Source organism: Spea bombifrons, chromosome 3, assembly GCF_027358695.1.
Source record: "Spea bombifrons isolate aSpeBom1 chromosome 3, aSpeBom1.2.pri, whole genome shotgun sequence".
Lineage (NCBI taxonomy): Eukaryota > Metazoa > Chordata > Amphibia > Anura > Pelobatidae > Spea > Spea bombifrons.
The window spans coordinates 29,259,274-29,286,165 of record NC_071089.1 but is presented as its reverse complement, the minus strand read 5'-3'; the positions used below and the strand labels follow the sequence as shown (position 1 = coordinate 29,286,165).

The following is a 26,892-nucleotide window of genomic DNA, read 5'->3' as shown; positions in this document are numbered from 1 at the left end:
TTGTATAGTTGTTGTCTCAACATATTCATACACAGAGATACATTAGCTTTATATCTAGCTTCTTCTGCGCTTTTCCACCAAAAGCTTGCAGTAAAATGTAAATCAATTATTAAAACCGCTAATCGCTCACATCTACAAAGCATATCACAACAGCGAAAAAAGAAAAGAATGAGCAGTAATCTGTGTAATATGCTTTGGAAGCTCTCTGCGGACCATGGCTTTTGCTCTGAGATGCTACTAAGCAAATGTCGGGTAACTCCTACTAGAACAGCTGAACTTTATTTGTGATTAATCAGTCACTTTAAATGATGGCAGGTGTGTAATGACTTCTATTTAACACGAGTTTGAATGTGATTGGTTCATTCTGAACACAGCCACAGCCCCAGTTATAAGAGGGTGTGCACACTTATGCAAACAGGTTATTGTGATTTTTTTCCCTCCCTCAAAGTTTTTTTGATAATTTTGCAATCGAATTGTTCTGACATGACTTATCTTTGTCTCATTCTTTAACATCACAAACACCTGGGGTGTGTAGACCTTTTATATCCACTGTATGTCTTGGCCATTACTTTATGAAACATAATGAATTCAATAACAAAACAATTAGAGGTCTTCCTCTTGCACTTTTTTGCAAGTTTGATTCAATTCTTCTCTACAAGTATAAATATCACCTTTATTTTACATGGTGTAGAATAAGGTGTGAATGACCTGGGTATTAGACAGCCAAAAACACTTTTGGCCCTTACATACTTTGTCTTGGCAAGGCTAATGTACACTGGCTATTCAGAGATGCCACACATTTAATGTGGGTGCACATAAAGCCCATAAAATGCGGGCAGGCAAAAAATGTTTTGCGCCATCTTTCCTTCCAATCACGTTTTTTTAAAATAATTTTCTTTTTATTTCTCCTACAGCTGATAATCCTTTGGTGTCTGAAGAGAAAGGTCCTTGCTACCGCCTTGTCAGCACAGGAAAGCAATGTATGCACCCTCTGTCTGTCCAGCTCACCAGGCAGCTGTGCTGTTGCAGCGTGGGCAAAGCATGGGGACCCCATTGTGAGAAATGCCCCGTTCTTGGTACAGGTAAGGAGTAGCCAATATACGTTTCCTTATGAAAATAAAAAAATGCATCTAGAAGAGTCTCAGGGGCTTGTTATATGTTAATGACATTCAAATATATTCATATATTTATAGTTTGTGAAAACATAAGCCAATCATTCGGCTCCTCTCACAATCTCATAAATCATTTATTTCTAACATATGGGCAAAATGTTGCCTTATACTGAGATATAGAATAAAGACAGATCCGGATGCCTGTGAGGTCCACAGATTGCATCAATAAAGGCAGTAATTATATTTTATATAAAAGAACAAAATATATATTTTTTTGGAAACTACAATAAAATATTTTCATATATTTTCTCATGAGGAAAAGGAAAGTGTAGTTAATGGAAATCCTAGACTTTACGTTATGGCTAGAGACATGAATGGAAATTTTAGAAGAATGTGGTTTGAATAGTATTTTGCACAACAAAAAAAACCATTTTAAATAATAGCGGTTATAGTTTTGAGGGCTCATACTCTGATTTCAGGAAAAGGTAAAAGGACATTGAAATTATATTTCAATTTCCTAAAGGTTGTCAACATTAATCATCGCTACCAGCTAGGTCCATGATACGTTGTAAATTCTGCTTATATAGTTCGCGCTCATTAAGTTACAGACAGATGACTTGGTGGCCTTTTTTAGGATACAGGCAAAAATGTAATTAGTTTAAAGGTCAAAAATTGTAATCCTGAAAGGTAATTATTGTGTTATATTTATGAGTGAATACACTGACGAAATTAAAAATATGAAGTTTTGAATCACTGTAAGTAAAAATGTTAACTGTTTGTACGTTAACAAACAAAGTTCCACCTAAACAACTTCCGAGGGTCTCCGAAGTGTAGCCTAGTTTTATAGAACTGTGCTAATACTGTTCCTCAATGGCTCACCAAGAGCTTTCCTCTACCAGCTCCAAAAATCACTCTCCCACCTGGAGAATAAGGAGCCTTCAAGCTTGAAGAATAAGGAGCCTTCAACTCTAAAACGGTACACGGTACAAGTATAGTGGGACCCTAATTTTATTAATGTTTCATACCCCCAAACATTTCAGGTGTCCAAACTGGGACACCTGTGTTGGGGCATGTGACAACAGACAGGAAGGTCCAGCCCTGGCCAACCACCAATCTTACAGGAAGAGCCATCTTGGAACTCAGCTTCAGAGTGTTGCGTGGTGAATCCGTTGGATTTGCAGTGGAGGTCTGTTCAGCAGTGCCAACTGATGAATTTTGGGAAGCTGGGCCATTGAACGCTAAAGAACTTTTTTCTCAGTGGCAAATTTCAAGCAATTACTTGCCTTTTCCACTTTACAGGAAACTGTATATAAAAAACCATGGCATGGGAACGTTCAATTCTGTTTGTTTCTTGCTTAATTAATCAGCAATTTCCCAGAGAGGCATATATTTTCATATGTATTTTGTATACATGTCACCGCAGATGAAAGTTAGTTAGCATTGTGGATTTTTTCCAACATGTTTGGATGTAAAGTTGGCTTGCATCTGATGTTTGAACGGTTGAGGTGCATTTGCTTGAGTCAGATATACATTTAGTTTGATTTCAAATATAAACACTTCTCTTTGTTTGTCAGAAATTACACTTCTCAAAGTGAAACGTAATCTATTTTTTCTTTTTTACAACACATCTCTATGTTATGGGTATTGAAACGAAGAATAAACAAAACAATTCTTTTTTGGTAATTATTAGTAAAGAATGTGATTTGGGGCGCAATTGTAAACCATGGCGGACTAGAGTGTTAACATATGTGATAAGGACTATTAGAAGAATTCAGAGTTGTTTTTATCAAAACTAAAAATACGGCATTTTTAAGGGTGCAGTTCCACTTACACTGTGGATTTCAACAATGTATTTAATTAGATGGGGCCGAATGGATGTTATCTGCCATCAAACTCAATGTTTTTACTGTTAAATGCCCAAGATTAACCCTTTATTCATGTAAAATGTTGCCTCATTCATATTTATTGCTGGAAACACTTTACTGTCATGTGCAGGCTGTTCATAAGAAAGACAGATGACATACATAATAATTTGCGTTACATGCTAGCAAGTATTGTTTTGTCTAAAAAGTACAGCACCGTTACCATTTTCATTGTAAATAATCCAGCCCTGTAACGCTTCTCCCGTTTGTGTCAGTCTCTGCATTGTAATATACTTATATTATTATAATATACTATATATTATATATATATATATATATATATATATATATATATATATAAATATGTACATTTAATTATAAGGGCCTAAAGTGTAAAGAGAATACCAGGGTAAAGACATTAAGTCGGATTTCTGACAAAATGGTTATATGAAGTAATTGATTTCCTTAGAAATTTCATCTTGACAATGTTCCTGGAAAATCAATCATATAAAGGAATCTGTATTCGGTTTCCATTTATTCCTCGAAGCAATAGTTTATCAAGTTAGGTACAGGGTAAGCGGCTTGTCTCTAAGTAGAGGATGAGAAAGAGATTGATCCTTTGGTCTTCCTGTCTTGGGGCCATATAATTCCACGTGCCATTGAGCGTTGTACCATAGAGAAGGACATTTATATCCTGCATTTTAGCCAGTTTGATGAATAATAACCATAAGATAGTATGGAAATGTGTTTTATGTGTCTCACGTGGGAGATTAATAAGACCCAGGATGGTCTAGAGCATACTGCACGTGTTAAACACTTTTAACTACAAGTGTTTTATGATCATTCTTGGATGATATTAAAAACAGGGATACATAACACTTCTAGCATTTCATCCCTGAGTGGGACTATTGGCTACAGTAGAACTAATGACTGTAATAATGTAGTTGCATTTTTATTTTCTTCTTCATTTAAGCTGCCTTTAAAGAGATCTGCCCAGCTGGAATGGGCTATACAATGCCAGTAGTACGAGTCCCACCACCGGCCAGAACTTACACTGTACAACCTCCAGTTAGAACAACCCGTACACCGGTCATTACAAAGGAAGAACCTATAGAAGCATTATCTGTGGCCGAAAAAAATGATCCTGATGAGTCGGCAAAGGAAGGTAAGAGGCACGTGGTATGTCAGAGAAAGTGGCAGAAGAGGTATACTGAAAAACTTCTCTAACATCTTCTATGTGTCAACATACATCAGTATATACACACAACAATATGGTGCTTACATGAAGTCTACAAGTGTGCTTCCCACAGGCACCCACACACTTCTATTCTCTTGTTGAGAAGATAACGTTTCGCAGAATCCCACTAAATGAAATGAATGCTCTTTTGACATCTTTCCCTCTTTTGAAACATATTTTAGAAGGGAATAAGGGAATAGGAGATGGGTTTAATGAGCACCCATCATGCAGAATGGCCCTGGTAGGTTGAAATCCTTTCCTGAAAATATCTATAAAACTGTCATTTTTTTGTAAAACAACAATCTAGGTTTATTCACCCATTGTTTTTCTGCAATAACCAGTGGTAATTGTCACATAAAGATACAACATATAACACAGCAGGTATAACACATCTGCTTGTTGTATTAATGTTGTTTTGTTGTTATTTTTCCTACAGATTCTGCATCAAATTCTGAACAGGTAAACAGTACTTCCTGCTTACAAGTCTTGTGTATGAATAAACTATTTTTTTTTGTCATAGGTCTAATTCATTAAAAGATAAAGTGCAAGGTCGCCCAGTTTTGTGGATCACTAATTCTGCATACTTACTACTGATGCACGCATGAAAGTCAGCTTTGCTCATACTTTTAAAGCTACCTACCATTTTTAATCAAGGAAATTTACATATACCAGTTAATGATTCTAATTTATCTTGAGATTTATTTTAAAAAGGACAATACTAACTAAATAGCATGCATCTGGAGAGAAGGTCCTACATGAAGTGACTTTACAGGTCTCCTCTGAGCACTAAATTCTGTGATATATATATATATGAGTTAAGTGTAGCATTAAAGAAAGAGAAGCTTTTGGTTGTTGTTGTTACATTTGATTTATAGTATCTGCTGACCTTGTTTTTGCAGTTTTTCATTGCTTTTTCGTATTGTCACAGGAACTTGTAACATTAGAAAAAGACAAACATATAGTGGACCGTGGACAGCCTCAGCTTTCCCCTGGAATTTCAACTATTAACCTCGAACCTCAGTTCCCAGGTAGAAATGATTTAATGAGAAAATTCATACTCCAGCTGTTTATTACAAAAAAATACTCCACAATCTTGTCTTGACTCTCTTTAAGACTGAATAATAATCTTTGTGGACCTTTAAAGGTCAATAATATTTAATGTTTAATTATTTTCCTTATATTACAAAATGTAACATAGTAATAATAATGTGTTATATTACGAGAGACTTCTGGGATGAAAATGATCGGAAACATGCTCTTTAGGTGATATTAAAATTGTAAAATGTTTTTTTTGCTTTAATTTTCAGTTGTTGTTGAGAAATCATCTCCACCAGTTCCTGTTGCAATTGCCCCAGATGTTTCCACATCAAGTGCAAGCCAAGTAATTGCCCCTACTCAAGTCACAGGTAAACAATGGACGTTTAAAACTTGTTTTTTATATAAGTTTGGGTATGTTGACATTAAAAACCAGATTTAAAGTCTGCCATGTGGTGGACACATCTGTTTCTTTTATTTATATTGTGTAAAGACTTGTGTCAGAGCTGTGGTTATTACAACCATTTTTTTTTTACCGGGGCTACGGTCTTACATATGAAAATGTTGTTTTTGTTTTATGTTTCTACCTAAGCATGGGTAATTGGTTGTTAATTATGATGTGTAATTTAGTTATGTTATATGTTACTCCTCTACAATGCATGACAATTTACAGTATCTCTTCAATATATAAAATCAGTGGAAATACATTGGAAAGACAATTTGTTAAAATCCCATGAATCACGAAACAAATTCCAGGTTATATTCACTAATATTCTAACTTTCCCATTCATGGAAAATAGCAAACGCCTACAGTCTGAATTGAATTGGTCGCTTCTTTTTTATTGATCCTTCCACTGGCTTACTTTCCGAGAGTAGATATTTTGGCCAGCAAGGTTTTTTTGGCGACGAGGAGACTAAATCTACAGCATAGACGCTGTGGAAATACCATAAATATGAACTGAAATTGTCTCCAGCTTTTTAAAAACAACCCCCCCCCCAATTTATGGAAATGCACTAGGATGTCCCAAAATTGATGGAACATGCACTTGGTATTATGAAAAATGCTATAAACATTGGGATGTGTTGTATGCATTTCTTTGTGTGCTTATGTTTCCTATAGAGATCAATGAATGTGTCGTTGATCCTGATATATGTGTAGAGGGGCAGTGTGTCAATCTCCCAGAAGGATACACATGTATCTGCTTTGCCGGATACAAGCTGAATGAGGAGAGGACCAAATGTGTTGGTGAGATGCATTATTATTCATTTTATGCCTTGCTGAAAGCTGTGAAAGATTATCCATTAAGCACAGGTGTCTAGGGGTCCCCACATTCTTGGGGACCCAGTACTCTAATTGATGATCTCCTGATGCTCTATTACTTGCCAATAGTAGTAGCTACACTTTGTAGTCATTTGCTCCCCATCGATGGTACGGACATACTGTAAATATTAGTCCTCATTTGCCTTTAACACTTGCCTTGAATTCCTTTTTTCTTCAAACAAATCTTGTGCATATAAATATCTACATTTCTCCCACGGATAGCGAAAAATTGGTAAAAAAAAATCAATAGAGCTGTTTTTTTTAACAGTGGGGGGGGTCTCCTTTTGATTTCACTTAATACACATTCACTGAATATACACTTTATTCACTTAATATATATATATATATATATATATATTTACATATATATAAGCAACAACAGCGCTGTATTCTTTTTTTTTCTTTTTTCTTTCTTTCTTAAATCTTGTGCATGTTACATGCTATATGTTTTGAGCAGGCTGATTAAAGGCGATCACTGCTAATTAAACATATCGGGGTTTCCTATTACCGTTTCACTGTTGGATCTAGAGAGGATCTAAACATAAATTGCCTTTTTTTTTTTAACAGACATCAACGAATGTGAAATGGCTCCCTATCGCTGCTCACATGGCCGCTGCGAAAACAATATGGGCAGTTTTCTCTGCATTTGCCCAGCAGGATACATGGCTAATGAACAAGGAACTGATTGTGTTGGTAAGATGCATTACTGAAATAATGTAACGGTAGTAAAACAGGAAGCAAAATAGCTTTACCATACTATGTATATTATACTCATGTACTGTATATAAAGGTACCCTGCTGATCACCTATTCTCGTTCATAAGTGATACCTAATATCCACCAGTAGTTTTCAAGCAGCCAAGCGAGCTGCTTGGGGCTCCTATTTATCAGGTGATGGATGAGACAGTAGAGTGACCACATCTGGCATGCTTTCCAGGGACACATATCATTTTCACATATTGTTGACCAGTGTAGGTAAATTGCTGCCCTGTACTATGTATGATGTCATTCCAGTCCATGAGTTTATACATTACATATACTTCAGGGCAACAGTTTACCTGGACTGGCCAGCAATATGCGAAACTTATATGTGTCCAGAAAAATGTGGCCTATGTGATAACCTTATGAGGGATTCATGCCATGATAAGATTGTAAGCTCCTTTGGGCAGGACCCTCCTTACCTGTTGTTTCTGTAAGTCAGATTGTTATGTTATATACAGTACTATTGGTATGTCCTGCTTACCTGTTGTATAGTGCTACGGAATATGATGGCGCTATATAAAACAATAAATAATCATGATAATGTTACATCATTATAACTGTGTTGCTTGTTGATATGCCCACAAACAGAACTAAAAAAGGAGATATTCTAGAATATATTTTGTATTCATTTCCAGATGTTAATGAGTGCTTGCAGCCCAACGTATGTGAGAACGGGCTGTGTATCAACACTGCAGGCTCCTTCCGTTGTGAATACTGTGCTGATGGGTTCCGCATGAACAGGCGAGGGCAGTGCGAAGGTAAGCAAGTCACATCTTTAACTGCAATTGGTATAAATAGCCCTTTGTGTTTGCAAAATATGTAACTGGGGCTGTGGGTATTATGTTTGCTGTTGTTTTCTAGATTAAAGGCAGGCGTGCTAGCAGTAGATCTTAGAGTCTAGGGCTTTGCATATTTTTATTCTCAAATGAGTTAACAAGAATAATGCATTTCTGCATGGATGGTGGTGGAGAAAGCATACCTAACATGGCCAGGCATTGATCCATTGTAAATACAACGTGACATATGTTAAGTATGGATTCAAAGTCAGTCTTTGAAATGCTTTGTGAGTTTAGTATTCTTAAAAAAATCTTAATGGAAGCCAAAAAAAATTCCTCTGTTACATTCTTTTGATCTCACAGTGTTCAAATGTCACACTGCCTGAATATTCCATTTCAAGTGGTTCATTTCAGTATCTGTTAGTACATTAAAACTTCAGTATATATATACAGTGTATATATGTATGTGCATATTTGTGGTGTTTGAGGACCGGTTACAGCTGTACCTCGTGCCTGAAGAATTACTATTAGTATAGGCAACAGACGAATGGGCACTGAGAAGTCAACTGGCAACGCAGAGTCTCGAAAGCCGTAACTTAGAGGTTTATTTCACTGACATTTCATATGAGCTTGCGGGAGAGTTGATTACTGAACTTGCTGTTTGCTATAAAGGCCCCATCCTGGTCTATTTCTACTTCATGGCCAACTTACCCTTTATTGCGGGATAAGATCACAGGGCTTGCCCATTTCTAATACCTCCTGAAATCAAGAGGTTGAAACTAGGGCCCCAACATGCTTTGCTCCTGTTGGTTGCTCCCATAGACGCCATCGGCTCCCAGCTCACGCTTGTGAAATGTGTCTGCATACATGGCTGTGAGAAAATTAGATTTTCACTTTGTTTGATAAATCTGTGTCTTAGAGCAGGGCATACAGAGGCAGAATATTTAAAGATTTTTCTTACAAATAAGCCTTTTTTTCCTCCTGCTAGATATTGATGAATGCCTGACTCCAAGCACCTGTCCTGATGACAAATGCGTTAACAATCCAGGCTCTTATGCCTGTGTTCCTTGTGCAGAAGGATACAGAGGATTAAATGGAAGATGCTACGGTGAGCTAAGTATCTCTTGTAGAAATAATAAGATGTCAAGTGTAATAACAGTAGCAGTTCTCTTTACAGCTATCCATACAGTCATAGTTTTAAACCATGAGGTCTCCAAATGATCTGATTATTTGTTGCACCCTCCCATATGGTAACCTACAAAGTATTTTGTGGCTAATGCCCATTTCCTTAATTGGCCTGTGTTAATTCTTTCTGACGGTCGACAACATTGGCCTTCTAATTGGGCTCATATCTCATGCTCTGAATGGTGGTGTCTGGAGAACAGGATGAGGGGTCAACTAAATATCTCTGCTCCAGTCGGAATCTATCTATCTATCTATCTATCTATCTATCTATCTATCTATCTATCTATCTATCTATCTATCTATCTATCTATCTCTGTCTAAATCTATCTCTATCTGTCTATTCTCATATATATATATATATATATATATATATATAAAACTAAGGGCTGATTTCAATATTTTTTATTCTATAACTGAGTTATTTAAATATACGAGGTGCAAATTGAGACAGTCATGGACTATAACTAATTTCGAAAGCTATTTTTCTCCAATTAATGTTCAAATCTCTTGCACGTGTTTTCTATATTAGGTGATCTGGCGCCTAAGTTTGCAACAACGCCTTCTGTTCCGCATTGGACTTAAGTAATGGCCAATCTTTTTGGCTGATATCACCACTGAGAAGTATAAGCCAGACAGGCAATCAGTTTTGGTGACCTATTAGTGTTAGTAGCTTTAAATACCAGCAGGACAGGGGGAAACATGCTGATGTTTATTACAATAAACATAACTAAAATGAATCATTCTTACACTACATCACATTTCTACTAGTTAGGTCGTATAAATAAATGAACTTTAAAACAATCGCTGTTCAATAACAATATTAATGTTATTTTTAAAATGTATTATGTTGCCTACTTTGAAACAGAGCTTCAGAAATGCCACAGAGCTATTATATATACCAGTAGACGGCAAAATATACTGAGGCTCTGATTTCCTAAAATATAATTAATGTGATTTACTGCATAAACCTATAGAACTTTGGTTACTAAGTCTTTGGTTGTTCCAAAATCAAAAGGATACTGCACTTCCATGTCTATGGTTGGCCCATCTCATCGCCGCTAAATAAAAATTTCATTTAAAGCTGCCTGTAAAAGGTAACAAACAGGTTAGTGAGGGTTGTGGTAAACTACTCCATATCAATTTCCTTTGAGTTGCTGAAACGAATCTTCATTAAAATCCACAGAGACGCCGCTCGACAGAGTCGGGCAGTAAATCTTACTTGTGACGCCACAAGTATTACAGCTTGTCGAACCCAAAGTATACAATAAAGTGATGTATTTCAGTCCGTCGCATGCATTAGTCTAAATAGCGGACCTTGCGGTTATTGTTTTTTGCTGATGAATAGCATACGGATAAGGATCGAAAGCACAATTTCTACAGATGATAAATACTTAATGATAAATGATAACTGTAAGATGTGATCTACATGTACTTTCTTTCTTTCAGATATCAATGAATGTCAAGAAGACTCAACATTGTGTGCCAATGGCGACTGCACTAATCTTGCTGGATCTTTCAAATGCACTTGTCGAACAGGTTTTGATGCAACCTCTGATGGCAAGCAGTGTATAGGTAATTAAACAGAAATTATTATTACAAATTATTAATTTTTTCATTTCATTTATTTCTGTAATGATAACTTTTAAGAGAAATACTACTGCTTGTTCCACCAGCGTTTCAGAAAGAAAAATACTTTTTTAATGCGTTGTTCGTGATAAGAGGATGGATTCCTGCTACACATGCATGGATAAAAATGCTCCCTCCCCAATGATAGACCTCAAAGAAACCTGCATGTCCACCAACTGTGGCTAACAATGCTAAACATGTTTTCTCTGCATTCAGATGTGGATGAATGTCAGCTTGGCAACTTATGCTTGAATGGCCAGTGCCACAATACTGAAGGTTCATTCATGTGCTCCTGCAACCAGGGATTCCAGCTGGCAGCATCCAGGGATCAGTGTGAAGGTATGTAATGTATGCATTGAGATTAAGACCACCCATGATTGCTACAAATCAGGGAAGTTAGCACCCCTAAGCAGGGTTAGGCATTCACACCTTAATTACGAGACATATTTAATGTACAGTGATGTACAGTTTAAGAAACGTAACATTCTTTTTAGGTGTAACAAATGCAGAATACTCATTTTAGATGTATAAATCTCAATTGGTTCCTGTCCAGCTTTTTATTTTTTGTCAGTGGCATTTTAAAGCTCATCCCTTTAACAAAACCTAAAGTTTTCAGTTGAGTTAAGTGTTTTTTTTAAATTTATACATTTTTTTCTTCAGCTTTATTTGCGAGGGTTAAATTTGATTTTTACATTGCCTGCTCTTTAGGAGATGAGCTGAAATTTGCACGTTATGACACTTGGTATAAAAGTTTTTTGAAGTGTTGGCAATGATAAATATAGTTTATCCAATTATGTCCAATTTGTTAAAGTTTGCTACTTCTGAGTCACATACAGTTGTCTTTTATCGGATTTATATAAATGCATTTATAAAAATAAAGCCAGTTATCACCCTGTACTAAATAAAATAAATGCATTGAAGACTTTCCCAATGCCAGTCAACTTTGAGATTGTGCTAGGTGACCGATATTGCAACTTTGGATCTTTTATTGTTATCAAATGTTCTTGTTTTGCAGATATTGATGAATGCCAGCATGCAAATCTATGCAGTCATGGTCAGTGCAGAAATACCGAGGGGCATTTTACATGCATATGTGATCAAGGTTACAAAGTATCGCCTGCTGGAGACCAGTGTGAAGGTAATATTAACCTAACAAAAAAAAAATCTACAATACTTTCAGGGGTAATTCTGGTGCAAAGCTGTAAAAGTGGAGTAACCGGGAGGGCCATTACGTTGGTTGCTATGGTGAGTGCTTCAGTTTGCACCAGTATTACTCTCTATACAATGCGTAATTAATGCCAAAGCTGCTCTGGTCTATACGTTGAAAACACGGTAGTTCTGTTAATTCAACTTCTACATTTGGAAGTTAGAAATTTCCATTATTTTTCAAATTAGCAAAGTGGTCTGTTATGGAACATTTGTGTTGCACTGAGCTGGCGGGTGAGTTGAGCTGCTCAGGCCAGCATAACTGGGTTGAATTATCTGAAGCAACTCATCTATACACTTGACTGCCAATTTGGGCTTTAATAGACCAATCTATCTTAAAAAAAAACAAAAACGTCAGTAAACCTGCCAGTTCCTTTTCCAACAGACCTATTATACTTTTTTGTGATGAGTTAGCTGAATGAATCAGCCTTTTTATTTTTTCCTCTAGTTGACTATATTACAGCTTTTATTCATTAAAGGTGCTGTCACCGTTAGGCATATCAAGAACTGACCACTCTAAGGTGAAGATTTGCAGATATAAGAATAACACAAAAAAACTTTCATAACCTGGGCTTTTTTAAGACCAAAATCCAAAAATGTCTTTCCAATTTCTATTGTGTTTGTTCAACCTTAATTTATTCTGTACCTACACAGATTATCATTATTTTTTATTCTGGACAAATAGGGATATGTTGAGATGTTATGTATATATATATGCAATCCATAATTAAATCTGAATCAAACATAACAAAACCAAATTTTAATTTGCACACAATTAAAAGAACGAAAACTCAATAAGAACCCAAAAGGCACAAAGACTACATATTCCCCACTAACAAAAAAGTAAATATTCTATAGGAGGAACATAGGTAAAAAGAGGTTGGGGCATTTGAATACCTGGAACCTTGTTTATGAGACTCTTCCTAATCATAGCCTTTCACAAATAGGGCACTGTGGGTGGTAGCCAAATGGTTCTTCTAATGATCCTTATAAATAACCTAACTTCTCAGTAGGGTAATATATTGTAAATTAAGTTGGCTTCATCATTGATTTCCCTTTCACCATTTGGAATGCTGATATGCTTTATACTGTGTGACCCTAAGATACTGCCCGTTCACCAGAGACCCTAAGAATAAACCCCCCGAAACTCAGGGGTAGACCCCATGGTCCAAGGTATGACCATGGGAGTAAGCTTGTAGCGATCAGTTTGAAGGGGCTCATTGTGGTTCTTGCTACCCTGACAGACTCAAGTAAAGTACCATAAACTTTGTTCCACAATTTAAAACATAGGCACCAGATAACTGAGCAAATCATGTTAACCATATATTTATTGTTTTATGCAAAATATGTTGTCCGGAACATTGTAGGTTTTCATCGGGATATTGCCATAAACATTACCTTAAAGCAAGTTATGACATTTTCTTTTTTTCGTACAGTTGTATACAGTATCAATATCAGTGTTTTTCAACCCAATAACAGACTTTGCAACCTAGTACCATTATTTATAAGCCTCCCATTAAAATAAGTTGCCCTAACATCAACCAGATACCATTAAGTTCTGAAATGCCCAGCCAGACGTACTCCGCATTATGGCTCAGAATCAGTGATCAGAATTAATAAAGTATTACCGTGAAAGAATGTGGAAGTGACCCTCATATTTAAATTGTGTTACAGGAAGTACTCATTTTATAGTTATCTTTTTTTTTCTCTAAAACTAAAAAAAAACACCTAAAAATCTCTAGATTGCGAAAAGTTTCAAAACTGAAGCAAAAATATGCCTACGGCTATTAGCTCCGCGATACGGGAGAGTTACGCTATTATGCATTAGATGCTGAATCAAAACAGACAAACACCGTATTATAAACATCTGCTTGTGAGGCTTGGAGACATGTCTGCTTCTCATTTCTCCATATGTTTTCCACTTGATAGGATCTGAAAGATGAATTATGTAAAATTATATAAAGCAAACATTTTACGGAATGGCCTTTATTATTGTATTATGTTTATGAATCAAGTAAACCAACTTGTAAGCATGATTGATTCGTTAAAGACCCTGTGTGGTCTGTTGCATTGCACCATCCTGTTAATGACTGCAGAGCCAAGTGATTTGAGAAACTGTTCTTTTTTTTAATTCAAGACAGTAGAGATTCTGTAAATTGATTATGATGATGTTTTTGTTTTGTTTTTTTCCTTGAAGCTATTGTATTTCATACAGGCCAATGTGTCTGAAAACACTGATCACCGTTGGTCGTATAATATAATGGATCATAGAGATCTGTATCTCTATGATCAGTTGTCTCTGTTTCTTCTGATATAGTTACATAGTTACATAGTTCATAAGGTTGAAAAAAGACCTAAGTCCATCAAGTTCAACCCTTCTACCTAACCTTCCTATTCTTGATTCAAAAGAAGGCAAAAAAACCCTAATTAAGCTACTTCGAATTCTGCCCTCAGGGGAAAGAAATGCCTTCTTGACTCCAAGAGGCAATCGGATTTCTCCTTGGATCAAGGAGCTCTAACATATTAATGTTATTCTATTTATATCCCTGTATGTCATGCCTTTCTAAGAAAATATTGAGGCCCCTTTTGAAGATATCTAATGTATTGGATAACACCACCTCCCTTGGCAGTGAATTCCATACCTTTATTGTCCTCACTGTGAGGAATCCCTTCCTTTGTCGTCTATGAAACCTGCGCTCTTACAGTCTCAGAGGGTGACCTCTTGTTCTTTGTATATTTCTGTTAATGAACAGGTCACTGAAGAGCTCTTTATATTGGCCCTGCTTATATTTATATAATGTTATCATATCCCCTCTGAGGCGCTGTTTTTCTGGCGTATATAATTTTAACTTTTTTAGTCTCCCTTCATAACTAGAATCACCTAATTTCCTTATTAATTTGCAAATATATGAATTTGCAACTGTAGCCTGGTCCACCAAGGAGCTAGGAGAAAAGAAATAAAGCCATCTGAAAAGAGCCCATATTCTTTCCTGCTTCTAGGCCTCCTGGAAGCAGAGAACAGTTCCACCAGGTTATCTGGAACGTAGGGACAGCTTGCAGTAGAACCCTCTGCTATTTGCCATTTGTGAAAACACTTTACTCGTATAATACTTTGCAGTACCTTCACTGTAGTGAATGCCCTCACTTTAGGGACCCTCGCGAGTAAGACTATAGTTACATCACAACCATCCCTCTGTTCATGTACGCTCGCTCCGCGCCAGAACGTCTGTTTGTCTTTTGCATGTCTTGAGCATTTCTTGTTTTCTGGTGGCAATGACCTGACGATTGCAATGACGTTCTTCCATTAATAAGTGATGAAAGGTAGTGTTTAACTTCAAGTACATATTGCTTTTACATACATGCTCTGTGTATGTTAATGTGGGGTATGCCTGTATCATAGACCACTGTACAAACACTCCCATATCCAAGTGAAAAAAACATTAAGATATATATATATATAGATATAGATATATATAGATATAAAGAACATCAGCATCCATTTAATTCTTTTCTTGTACAAGTATTAATTCCTTTTTAATTGCCATTAGAAACATTGATGGTGTATGTTGCCTGTGCATCTTGTCTGTATTGACAAAAACGTATTTTTTTCCACTCCAAAAATATAATTGCATTTGCATGGTGATTTCTCCAAGGAATCGTTCATATTTTTAAACTTTGCTGTGCTGTCTGTATCCAAGTAAAACTGCGGGACGTGAGTAATCATACAATTACTACAAACATTCCAAACACAAGCATACAATTTTCTCAAATGACTTTATTCTGTTTTGTGTTGTCTGAGATGCAGCAAGGCAATTATCGTTGAAATATTTCTTGATTTAGGCCACTTAGTCATGAAACAATTGTTTTTCTTTTTTTTGCCAACACTCCGATTACAGACATAGATGAGTGTCTGGAAGAAGAAGAAGCTTGCCAGGGAGGAGGAAGCTGCCACAATACAGATGGGGCGTTTGAATGCACGTGTCCGCTTGGATTTCAGCTTATACATGGACGAAGATGTCAAGGTACATTATATAATCTGTTCACTGAAAAAAAGAAAACTTTTAGGTGGTAGTAGTGTATTGGTCAAGAGAAACACGATATGGCTAAGCTGTCCCTTTGGAGTGTTTACTGAGACAAGTGGCCACCATCAAGTGTAGGATGGAAGGGATTTGTAAAAACCTAAATATTCTGGAATGTGGCATCCTAAAAATAAATGTGTGATTATTCTATCTTAACAAGCATTCACAAATCTTGTAGCAAACATGTTATTAGCACTCATTAATTTCAAGTCATAGAAGGACTACAAAAATGATCCAGTTGTTGAAATCCTTCTACTAAAGTCCACACTCCCCCTTGTGTCCTTATGCGGAGTTGCAACTCCAGATTAATTCACTCCAGTGCAACCTCCCCACCCTTTGGTTGTCCCAAATGGTTACATGTAAGTAAATACATTGTTCATACTAGATAGCTTTTGCTCCTTTAATATTGTATTTCCATCATGGCTCTTTATGACTACAGGGACTTTTGACTATTTTTCAGCAAGACGTGAAGGGTGAATTTAGGGAGTCCACTTTTTTTTTCTTCCAACAATGGACATATGCAAGATCAAGGCGATATATCTCCCCATTCCCACCTTTCTACGTCATGCCCCCCAAGGAAGCCACTCATTTGTCTCTGTGACAAGCCTGGAACTGCCTCTGGGTCTACCATGTGAAACAAAGTATAATGTTTAAGCCTTTTTTGCCACTCACATTTAATTGGATTACACTTGATTGACTCAATCCACTCTTGTGTCCAGGAGACTTTTATAAATGATCTATTCATTTTAAAGTCCTTTGGTCTCTTTCAATGTGTTGTATAATTTTGTTCCTAAACTATACTTTAATATTGAAGTTAATATGTTAAAACAGTGCTAGCTCTTTTTATTAACGCAATGTGCCCATAGAACAAGCTTCTGTTAATAACAAATGCATGATGTTTTTCAGACATTAACGAGTGTGAGAATACCGAACTGTGCTCACCCAATGGGGAATGTCTCAACACACCTGGTTCTTTCCATTGTATCTGTGAACAAGGCTTTATACCATCAGCCAATGGGAGCACATGTGAAGGTAATATAACGCTACTTTCCTTAAAGCAATTAATCACTTTATAATATAATATATAATATTAATATAATAATATAATATATAATATATATATATATAATATAATTCAAATTATATAAAAGACAGACACAAACAATTAAAAAAAAAACTAATTCTATTGTGCCAATTAATGTGATTGATAATGTAAAAATTTGATAATCATATTAATTAATACACATCATGGGGGTAACAGGATTCATCATGAAATCTTCCAGGGAACATTAATAACATTCACATTTCCTTCAGTACTAGTAATTTTAACAGACTGTTTGTTAGGAAGATAACCTTCTTTCCATTTGTATTGCATATTATTAATTGTTATTATTACAGTTTATTGTTTTAGAATCCATGACAGTAGATTGTTATTTACAGCTTGCATTGCATTTATTTTAACATGAACGTTTATGGTCTATCAATGCCCTACACAGCTCCAAGGGACCAATCATCTTTTCATGAAAGGTCCTGTTTTACAACTTCTGTGCTTTAGTACACAATATTTAGTACACAATATGAGCATACTTTCCAGGGTAGACTGCCGAGAGCTCCTCTGGGGAGTGGCTTCATGAAAGGGCAGGCCTTGTCACGTGTAAGTCAGCCAGCTTTTAGTGGGTGGGGACTAGGCACAACCAACCGAAAAAAAAAAGAAACTGACCTCTAGACCTGGGAAAGCAGTACTTCACTGCAGACTCCAGGTCAAACCTGGAGAGTTCTCAGGTATGAATATGAGGAAATAATATAATTTAAAAAAGGTCAATAATAAATAGCATATTTAGCATGTGGAAAGTTAATACTATTCAAAAGATATTATTTTAACATAATATATTAATATATTAACTTTACAGAAAATAATACCTGTAACAGGCTCTTTTTAAATGTATGATTTATGTTATCTAAAAAGTAAACCTTGAATATATAGTTTCAGATTATTTATAGGTGTCAGTTAAGACTATTCTGCATGACATCCATTCCGTTCTTTTCCTCACTAATACTTTTCTGGAAGTAAACGCTATTCTGGCATCTATTCTTGAAATTTTCAGCTGAGTTGTCCACGGAATGCCTGATGATTATTTATCTACTGTGAATGATATTCCAGGAACTGCTGTGAAGTGGTTTTAACTCTGGAATCACTAGAGAGTTGTTGGCAAAGACATACATAGACTTAATTTTGATCCTGTGACCATCTGCTGGATGCATTTTTACTTTTGAAAGGTGGTTACCCAAGGCCTGTTATCTGAATTAAGAGATTGCCAATGGCCAGACAAGATCCCTCAAATCCATCAATGGATGATGTATGATAGTAAGGCAACATAGATCTTGCTGAATAGAAACATTATTCAAACCAGGCTGTTACTGGTGCAAAGATTATATTGTAGCATGACGTATAAGATTATAATAAGGGCATTAAAAGAGCGTTTCTCTTTAGTTAGCTTTGAAATAGCCATTGTACACAGATATCAATATCACAAATGTTCTGAATATTAAGATGTCAGGATGTCTGATGGAAGCACTTAGCTTTGGGTTGGAGAGAGACATTTGGAAGGCAGCTGTTTCGGATGTTATATTTATGGCTTGTGCTGTTTCCTGTTTTGGATACAGCTGGCTTATATAACCATATTGCTGTTTTGTCACATTTTATCAGGCCATATAATGTGAAAATACCAACATGTACATATTTGTATGTATATGTCAACACAACATGGGGGTTATGTATTAAACATTGTCCTGGTGCAATATTTCAAAAGTGGTCTTCTTACCATATCAACCAACAAAATATCCCAACTGATTGGTTAGTATGGCAGTCAGCCAACCTTCCAAATTTTTTATACACAAGCCCTTATGTCATTTTGTCTAATTACATGTAAAAGGTCCCGTATTTTGGGATTATATAACCTTTTTGAGGGGGTTAGTTGTGTTGTTTGCTGGATTCTGCATTCTACCCAGTCAATATTAAGAAACCTTCCATTCTATCAATGTATGTCAACGGCATACATATGTTTGTAGATGGTACAATGTTTTCCTATAGAAACAACTTTGTCTTAACCTCAGTTCAAAGAGTAAAACATTATACTAACATTATACTACCAGTATTTTTTCAATGCTATATAGAATTTTTTAAGTTAGTTACAATTAAATAATACAAATTGCACTTTAATTACCTGTCACGTCAATTAAGAAGTTTTGTATCGCAGCATGCAACCTCCCCTCCCTTCCTGACCAGCTTGTTACATGTTTTCTGGAAGGTCTTATGTCAAAAATTGTATTGCATTTTTAAAAAATGATGCGTTTTATGCTCTGACAATTAATGGCACTTGTTTGATATCCATAATATAGCATGCATTACCTGACTGTAAGAGCAGACACTTACCATGTTTACTAATGTATGATGTCATTCTGTCAACTTGTCTCCTTACATTTGTGCTGTCTGTTTGATGTGAAACATGTCTTATTTACAGACGTTGATGAATGTGCTAACATCAGTCAGTGTGGCAGCCAAGGCTTTTGTGAAAATGCAGATGGCTCCTACCGCTGCCTCTGTTACCAGGGGTACCAAGATTCATTGGATGGGCAAGGGTGTGTGGGTGAGTTATGTTTGTTTAACGCGATTTTGACTCAACCGGGGTGAAAGCTGGTAACTTTGAACATGGCCACAGAGGCCAGTAATGTTACAGCCCAAAACATGTTTAGAATAGAACACTAAATGTTAAGATGATCCATTCTTGATCAATAAACAAATGAATCAAAGGTAACTGCATGGATTCCAGTCATTTGGTGAAACCTGCCTAAAGACCTACTTTAAACACCTTGCAGGTAAAACACAAAATATGGTCAGATTAGGGGCCTATTTAGCCAATATATGGGGCAATCTAAAGTATAATATGTTTTAAATAAGTCTAAAAATGGAAAAATATGTTTGATGCACATAAGGAATTACAAATTGAACATTCTCCTGGTGGTGCAACGTTCCTTACATCTCCCTTATATCTTACCCTAGTTATTATATGAGTCTGACACCAGCTCCTCTTTCTACAGTCATTGATAGCTTGGACAGGCCATTTCATTTATCATGGCAGTGGTACACATTATTTACATACAGCTCCTATGGAACCCAGCTACTGAAGTCAATTAACCACCTCTGTCCAATTTATCCAAACAGCTTTATATAACTTTGTTAAACACATTTTCTTTATTTTGCCCCCTAGCCTTACACATACACATATCTTAGGTTTGTGTAACTTTGCTGTGTGTTTTTCTGTGTGAAAGAAGTACCTTGTGCCATGCAAGGCTACTTCATTCACCTTGGCAAATGTCTCTTGAGATAATAAGCTGCTTGTTTTCAATGACGAAGCCATTTATAGTGTCAGGGATGTTTTTTTTTTTTTTTAAAGGAAACGCTTCATTCTAATCATACATTATAACTGGAGCTTTCCTGTGTCCTATTACCACAAAGAACAAATATGTATAAATATACATATACATATATATACATAAATATATATTTTTTTATTATTATTATTATTATTTTTTTGTTATAATTTTTTTAATGATGTATTAAAAGACACCCTCCACCTTAAGCATTTTTAAAAAATGTTTCCAATACTAACTGTGGTCTTGTGGCTCTGCAACAATATTAAAACACATGCTCCTTAAAATGTATGGTTCCCTTTTTATATTCATTCCCAAATAAAAAGAAAATATTTAAAACTGTGGTAACTTTGAAATATGAATTGTGAAAAAATGACATTATCGTTAGAACTAAAGAAAAATAATAAAACGTGTTTCACAGTAGTCATAGTGGTCTATATGTGTACAGTATGCTTGTATTTATATATGTTTTTATATTTAAATAATACTGTATTTAATGTCATGGGGCCTGGCGAATGGCAGGATTAAAATGTATGAGGTAATAACGGCTTAATTTGAAAAAGCCACTTTTTTATTTGGTACCATTATTCTGTGTGGTGCGGAACGGGAATGGTAATGGAGCGTGTTGAATTCATTTTTATTTTTAAAACAAGGTATCTTAGTCTGCGTCTGTTTTTTCACCCCTTTTAGAACCATATACAGCAGGAAAGTTATACTTATTAAATATTATTATTAACTATTTTTCATCTGGTCATGTAATAATATAATTGTGGTTGGGTCACATTTTCCCTATAGATACTCAATCGTATCTCAGCCCCTATAGATGGAATCCTTTTACCTCTGAGTCTTTTAGTTTCATGTCCATTTGCCTCAATGTGTCTTATAGATTAACCTCCTTTTTTCGCCCCAAGCTTTATTAATTTTTTTTGGTATTGGGTTTATTTCTATAATCATGTTTGGAACTGACCAAGTTTTATAACTTAGCTATGGTTTATTTTATCTTTTGAGGTTTTTTCTTAGTTTTTCCAGACACTAATATGTTTCTTTTGGCTCCACATTCCACCTGCCATAATAAAATGTTTATGAACATTTAGAAACACTATGGCCCAAATCGGTATTTACTTAATATTAATATGAGTCTGGAAATAACCGGAGTAATTGTATATTAAAATGTAACATGTAACATTTTTTCATTATTTTTTAGTAAGAGTTATTGAATTATTTGCAGCACATAACAATTAAATTAATCAAATTCTTTATTTTCATTCATTATTATTCTTCAGCTGCACTCTCAAACAATAGGGCTGTTTCTGCAGAAGCTCAAAATCGCTAGTTTTATTCTTTTCGGTAGCAGTAATATTTAATTGTGCGCTTGGGGGCTTGTATTTTCCAGAAGACGGCGCTGGCACATGTTGGATAGTTAGACAGAGAACTGTCACTAAGGAAGAATGTATTTGAAATACTGCTCTCTCTTTTCCAGATGTGAATGAATGTGAAATGCTAAGTGGAGTTTGCGGTGAGGCCCGCTGTGAAAATGTGGAAGGAGCATTCCTCTGCCTGTGTTCCGATGACGAGACTCAGGAATACGACCCAATGACAGGCCAATGCCGTTTCCGCGACATGCCTGGTAGGATCATTTATTTGTGGTATTAGAAAGGAAAAGTGATGAACTATTTAACAGCTGACACTGAACAAATTGATCTAACTTATGCTTTGTAAGATACCAAAAATGGCCCCCATCTATTTATTACAAAGCTATGAAGAACAGATATCAAATTATCTTAGATATAATGAATACATTTATGTGTCATATGCATTCAGAATCTAGAACCACATTTTCAGGAAAGTTGTACCTTGTGGACCCGTTATAAGTATCCTAAATTAGTATTACTTGAGATTTGACAATTAGACTAGATCTGTTATGCACCATGCATGATCTACATATATTAACATATATCTATGGTATTTAAAGGAACAGATTTGTCGCCAACAATTAGATTTTTAATTTTAATGCACTTTGTGTGAACGCCAATGCATTTTACTGCATGTAAACTGGAGCATGTATTCTTTAGTTATTGGAGATGAAAAGAATAAGTCATCCCATGGCTGCCTCTGGTGAAACCAGGAAGCATTAATATTGCACTGCCATTGAAGTCACTAAACCAGCAGCCAATTTAGCGAATGAATCCCAACTTCTCTCTGGGTTTAGTTAATGGACCTTAACAGCAGCACGTTGCCCTAGGCCTGTCCTAAGCCAGGGCCACCACACATCCATGGCCACCGTCCATTCCAGTGGGTTCCAAAACATGCGGTCTTAGACTAAGCCACTGGTTATCAGTACACATGCTAGTGTTTTTTTTTCTCCACGTGGTACATATCTATGCGTTTCATACTATAATCCTATAAAACCATTCTCCAAAAAAGTTTATATGATTTTTTTTTGTAACTTTACTTACTGTTATATTTCAAAACTATTTTACAAGTCTTTTTGCTCTGTGTCCCAAACCGCTTAAACAGCTTATATTAAAACAACCTTACTATTTGTGCTCCAAATACAAACACATAATTGGTTTATTTTAAGAAGAAAAGGAGATAAATCAGGACTGCGTGACACTCGGTGCCACTCTTCAATAAATGCACTGCTATTCAGGCTTGTTAAGGTAACTTCTCAAGTTTATGGCATGTGATCTAATTAGAAGCTGTAAAATTCTTGCTTTGAAAGATTTGCCAGCGTGTATTTATTTCATGGGTTCCTAATTACTACACTTGGATTGTTCATGTGGAAAGAAGAATTAAGAAAGTAAGCTGGACAGATCCATAAGAATTTCCCAAGTCTTTTAAGGCGTAAAGCAGATTTAGAAATAAAGCAGCACACTTACATACATTGCAAGTTTAACTGGTGTTGATTGTCTTCTTATAACCCAACCTCTGATTCTTTACAAAAGGGTAATCTGTAGGTAAGTAGTGATGAACTGTTTCATCTCTATTTGACCCCAACATTGACCAGGATTGACTCTTAATAATGCATAGTTATCCAGGTCTTCCAGCCTTAGGACGTCTGGAAATAACTTGTCTATTGGAATACCTTAAATATATATTTGGATATCTCTGCCAAACCAAGTGCTAAATATAATTGAGATTTCCACTATATTTTTATTGGAAAAATATCAAACAATGGCCAATACATTGCCCATTGCCTTTGATAATTTTGTTGTTACCTGAACAGTTAAAATGTGATCCTTTCACCCGAGAAGTACTTACTTTATGAAATTATGCCTTAAGTCTTGTCCTAGTGTCATTCCTGTGCTGCCTTTCCTCAGACCCCAACAGATCTTAACGTGTCTTGCTCATTGTCTACTATGTGGTCTCTTTAGTGACCATGTTCATCAGCTCATGTCACCAACAAAAAGTTGGGTTCTTGTTTTTTTGAGCACTGTAAATCACATAGTTAAACAAGTCCAACTCGTTGTGATGACCCTGACTTTAGCATCCACTCGTACTATTCTTTTTGCCCTTTTGGTGCATTTAACATACTATGGATCATTCTTTGCCAATTCTAACTCTGCATGAGACAGACGTAGCCTTCTTTTTTGTGTCTGCCTCATCTGGATTATGTGAGATTTTAAAGAGATGTCATTGGCTCAGTTACAAATCACCAAAAATAATTTCTTCAAGACCATAGTAACTTATGACTAAATCACTAGTGTCTGTTCCCAGAACTGTTTCTTAATCTCATAGCAGGCACTAGGTTAAGTGGGGGGGAAAAATATAATATTTTGTCAGCAACATTAATTATTATATGAAATTGGTTCACTGAAAGGGATTAAGTACTTACCTCATTATTTATAAAGTTGCTGCAATATTTTTAAATAATGTAGAAGGCATAGGGGGGATTTAGTTCTTGATTTGTAGACTGTCATTGTTATGGCATTAATACGACATTAATTATAGTTTAGAAAAATTCCATGTGTTTAAATTTTCCCTTGGAGAAAAGAACCCATTTGCCTTTTGAACTTGTAAACTCAAACCACGTGCAGCTTCATAGAAATACTGTTTTTGACAGATAGAATGTGGACATTTAATGAAAGTAGCATGTTGCTTTTGGCATAATCCATCTCTTCAGTCCATTGGCAGTTTACAGTAGAGTTTAGCCTTGAGTGTTGATCGGGGCTTCGTAGCAAAGCTGTGTCTTCAGGGCTTTACTTTACAGTACTTTTGTTTTATACTGTACTAACCTGCGGCAATAATGTTTGTATGATTTTGGCTCTAGTTGCAAAATAATCCAGCTTTACTAAACTCCATCTGTAATGTGGACAATGTATTTACCATTACCGGAGTTAAAGGTGCTGTTCCACTGAATTTAATACTTCTTTATGGCAAATAAGCAAAGTGCTAGTTCTATATACCGGTATATATATATATATATATATATATATATATATATATATTTAATTATAATTAATTATTAGTGAGGCTGACTAACTTTTTTCTTCTGGTTCCATGTGGGATGTAATTCTAAGTATATTGGATCCCTGAAATGTAAAAATAATGTACCAGTTCGCTCCACTTTAAGACGTAGCCAAGCAGTATTCAAAGTTCTGTTATTTTTGCCATGTTTTGCAACAAAGTGTGACATCTTTAATGTCCAAGGAGCACAGAGGGCCTTCATTTAGGTATGCTGACACACATACCCTTGCAGGGTGGAATCAGCCAGGCCGTGAGAACCTGGTTGTTAACTTGGTGTGACCTTGCAGAAGATCACCATTGCTGATGATTGTACCCCTGAGGCAGCGCCAATTTTTTCTAGCCATTTTATACCTGGGCAGTATAATTAACTTGGCCGAGAAAACAAATACAAAATATAGTTATATATATATATATATATATATATATATATATATATATATATATATATATATATAACAAGTGGGTTATTCTGCTTGTCCAGGAGAGCAACATCTTACCATGTGAACTTGTCTTATTGGACTACAGTTCCACTTACACTACATTGATCTGTGTTTAGCCTGCACAAACCTCTATTGTATTGCTCTTTACAGTCTCCAGAAGAAATAACATCAAGGCATCCATTGTAACTTTTCATTGTAGAGAAATATTAATTCCCTTTTCTAATCTTTATTGATGCTCTAAAATATTAGCATTTCATAAAACTCACCAGAATAATACACAGTCAGCAACTTTTCCATGGAACTGGATCCGTGGAATAGATTTGGCTGAGGTGCCGGATACCGCCCTGTGGTATTTTGCATTTCTTTTCTGCGTTTTAAAAACACATGTAAAATTCACACTACATAGATCTCAGTCGATTGACACGACACATTGGTTTTTCAGGCAGATGTATATGCCATTATGGTTTCTACACACACATTTCTGTGGTGTGAACTTGGCTTGCTTACCTGTTTTATAGAAGTCCTATAAGTTATTTTGGCCATACGTAGAGACCTACATACAGACTTGACTATATTTCATTCATAATCATCACATTACAAAGTATGTGTGCACAATCATTTTTGCCACCCGTTTCAGTTCTCTCGCCTTTAAATTGTATTTTGTTATATATTACCCTTTGTATAAAATCTTCCATATTCGGACGAAGAAAAATGTTCCTAGTATAGAAGGTTTCCTGAGCAGTACTTCCACTGGAATACAGAACAAGTTGCTAATCATTGAAGTTAGTTTAGTGTAAATGCTGTGTAGGATATTACAGTATTGGATACTAATTCAAACCAAATTGAAAATAAACCCATGTAGTTTAAACAAGGAAGGTATTACTTTCAGTAAAACTCCGCTTTTAATGAATTGTCAGAATCTAACAAGTAGAGAACTGGTAGTTAAAACGCTAACTACGGTATTTAGCTTAAAATATTTCCATTTGGCATTTGTTCGGGAGTCCTGGGTGGCATCAGATGTACAGATAAACAATCACATGCAACCAACAGTCTGTTAGAAGCAAACCCAATGCTATATTTTTGTCTGTTTTCATAAAAGCCATGTAAAGTAGGACTCAACTTGAAATACTAGAGTTCCAGACGTGAGGCTGCCACTGAGTACTATTTAGATGATGATGATGATGATGACCATGGCAGTAGGACTACAGTCCCTTTGATCAGTTGATCCCACAAATGTCCCAATTGCCCCCTATGACATAGAAACATATAATTAGGATGGAAGATAAGAACCATTTGGCCGATCTAGTCTATGCATTTTTCTTATGTAAATACCCTTACTTAAATCGTCCATGTC

At 35.8% G+C, this 26,892-nt stretch overlaps 1 protein-coding gene across 2 annotated transcripts in view; it reads left to right on the top strand.

Annotated features, from left to right (window-relative positions):
- The window catches only part of LTBP1 (latent transforming growth factor beta binding protein 1), a 140,616-nt gene that overhangs the window by 93,723 nt on the left and 20,001 nt on the right, over nucleotides 1-26,892 (top strand). For both annotated transcript variants that reach the window (XM_053458561.1, XM_053458560.1), the window contains 16 exons: nucleotides 915-1,082; nucleotides 3,948-4,139; nucleotides 4,648-4,670; nucleotides 5,140-5,239; nucleotides 5,519-5,617; nucleotides 6,367-6,492; nucleotides 7,135-7,260; nucleotides 7,964-8,086; nucleotides 9,093-9,212; nucleotides 10,736-10,861; nucleotides 11,132-11,254; nucleotides 11,931-12,053; nucleotides 16,018-16,143; nucleotides 17,107-17,232; nucleotides 19,722-19,847; nucleotides 22,112-22,258. In XM_053458561.1, coding sequence (XP_053314536.1) covers nucleotides 915-1,082; nucleotides 3,948-4,139; nucleotides 4,648-4,670; nucleotides 5,140-5,239; nucleotides 5,519-5,617; nucleotides 6,367-6,492; nucleotides 7,135-7,260; nucleotides 7,964-8,086; nucleotides 9,093-9,212; nucleotides 10,736-10,861; nucleotides 11,132-11,254; nucleotides 11,931-12,053; nucleotides 16,018-16,143; nucleotides 17,107-17,232; nucleotides 19,722-19,847; nucleotides 22,112-22,258 — 1,974 coding nt within the window. The remainder of the gene's footprint in view (nucleotides 1-914; nucleotides 1,083-3,947; nucleotides 4,140-4,647; nucleotides 4,671-5,139; nucleotides 5,240-5,518; nucleotides 5,618-6,366; nucleotides 6,493-7,134; nucleotides 7,261-7,963; nucleotides 8,087-9,092; nucleotides 9,213-10,735; nucleotides 10,862-11,131; nucleotides 11,255-11,930; nucleotides 12,054-16,017; nucleotides 16,144-17,106; nucleotides 17,233-19,721; nucleotides 19,848-22,111; nucleotides 22,259-26,892) is intronic.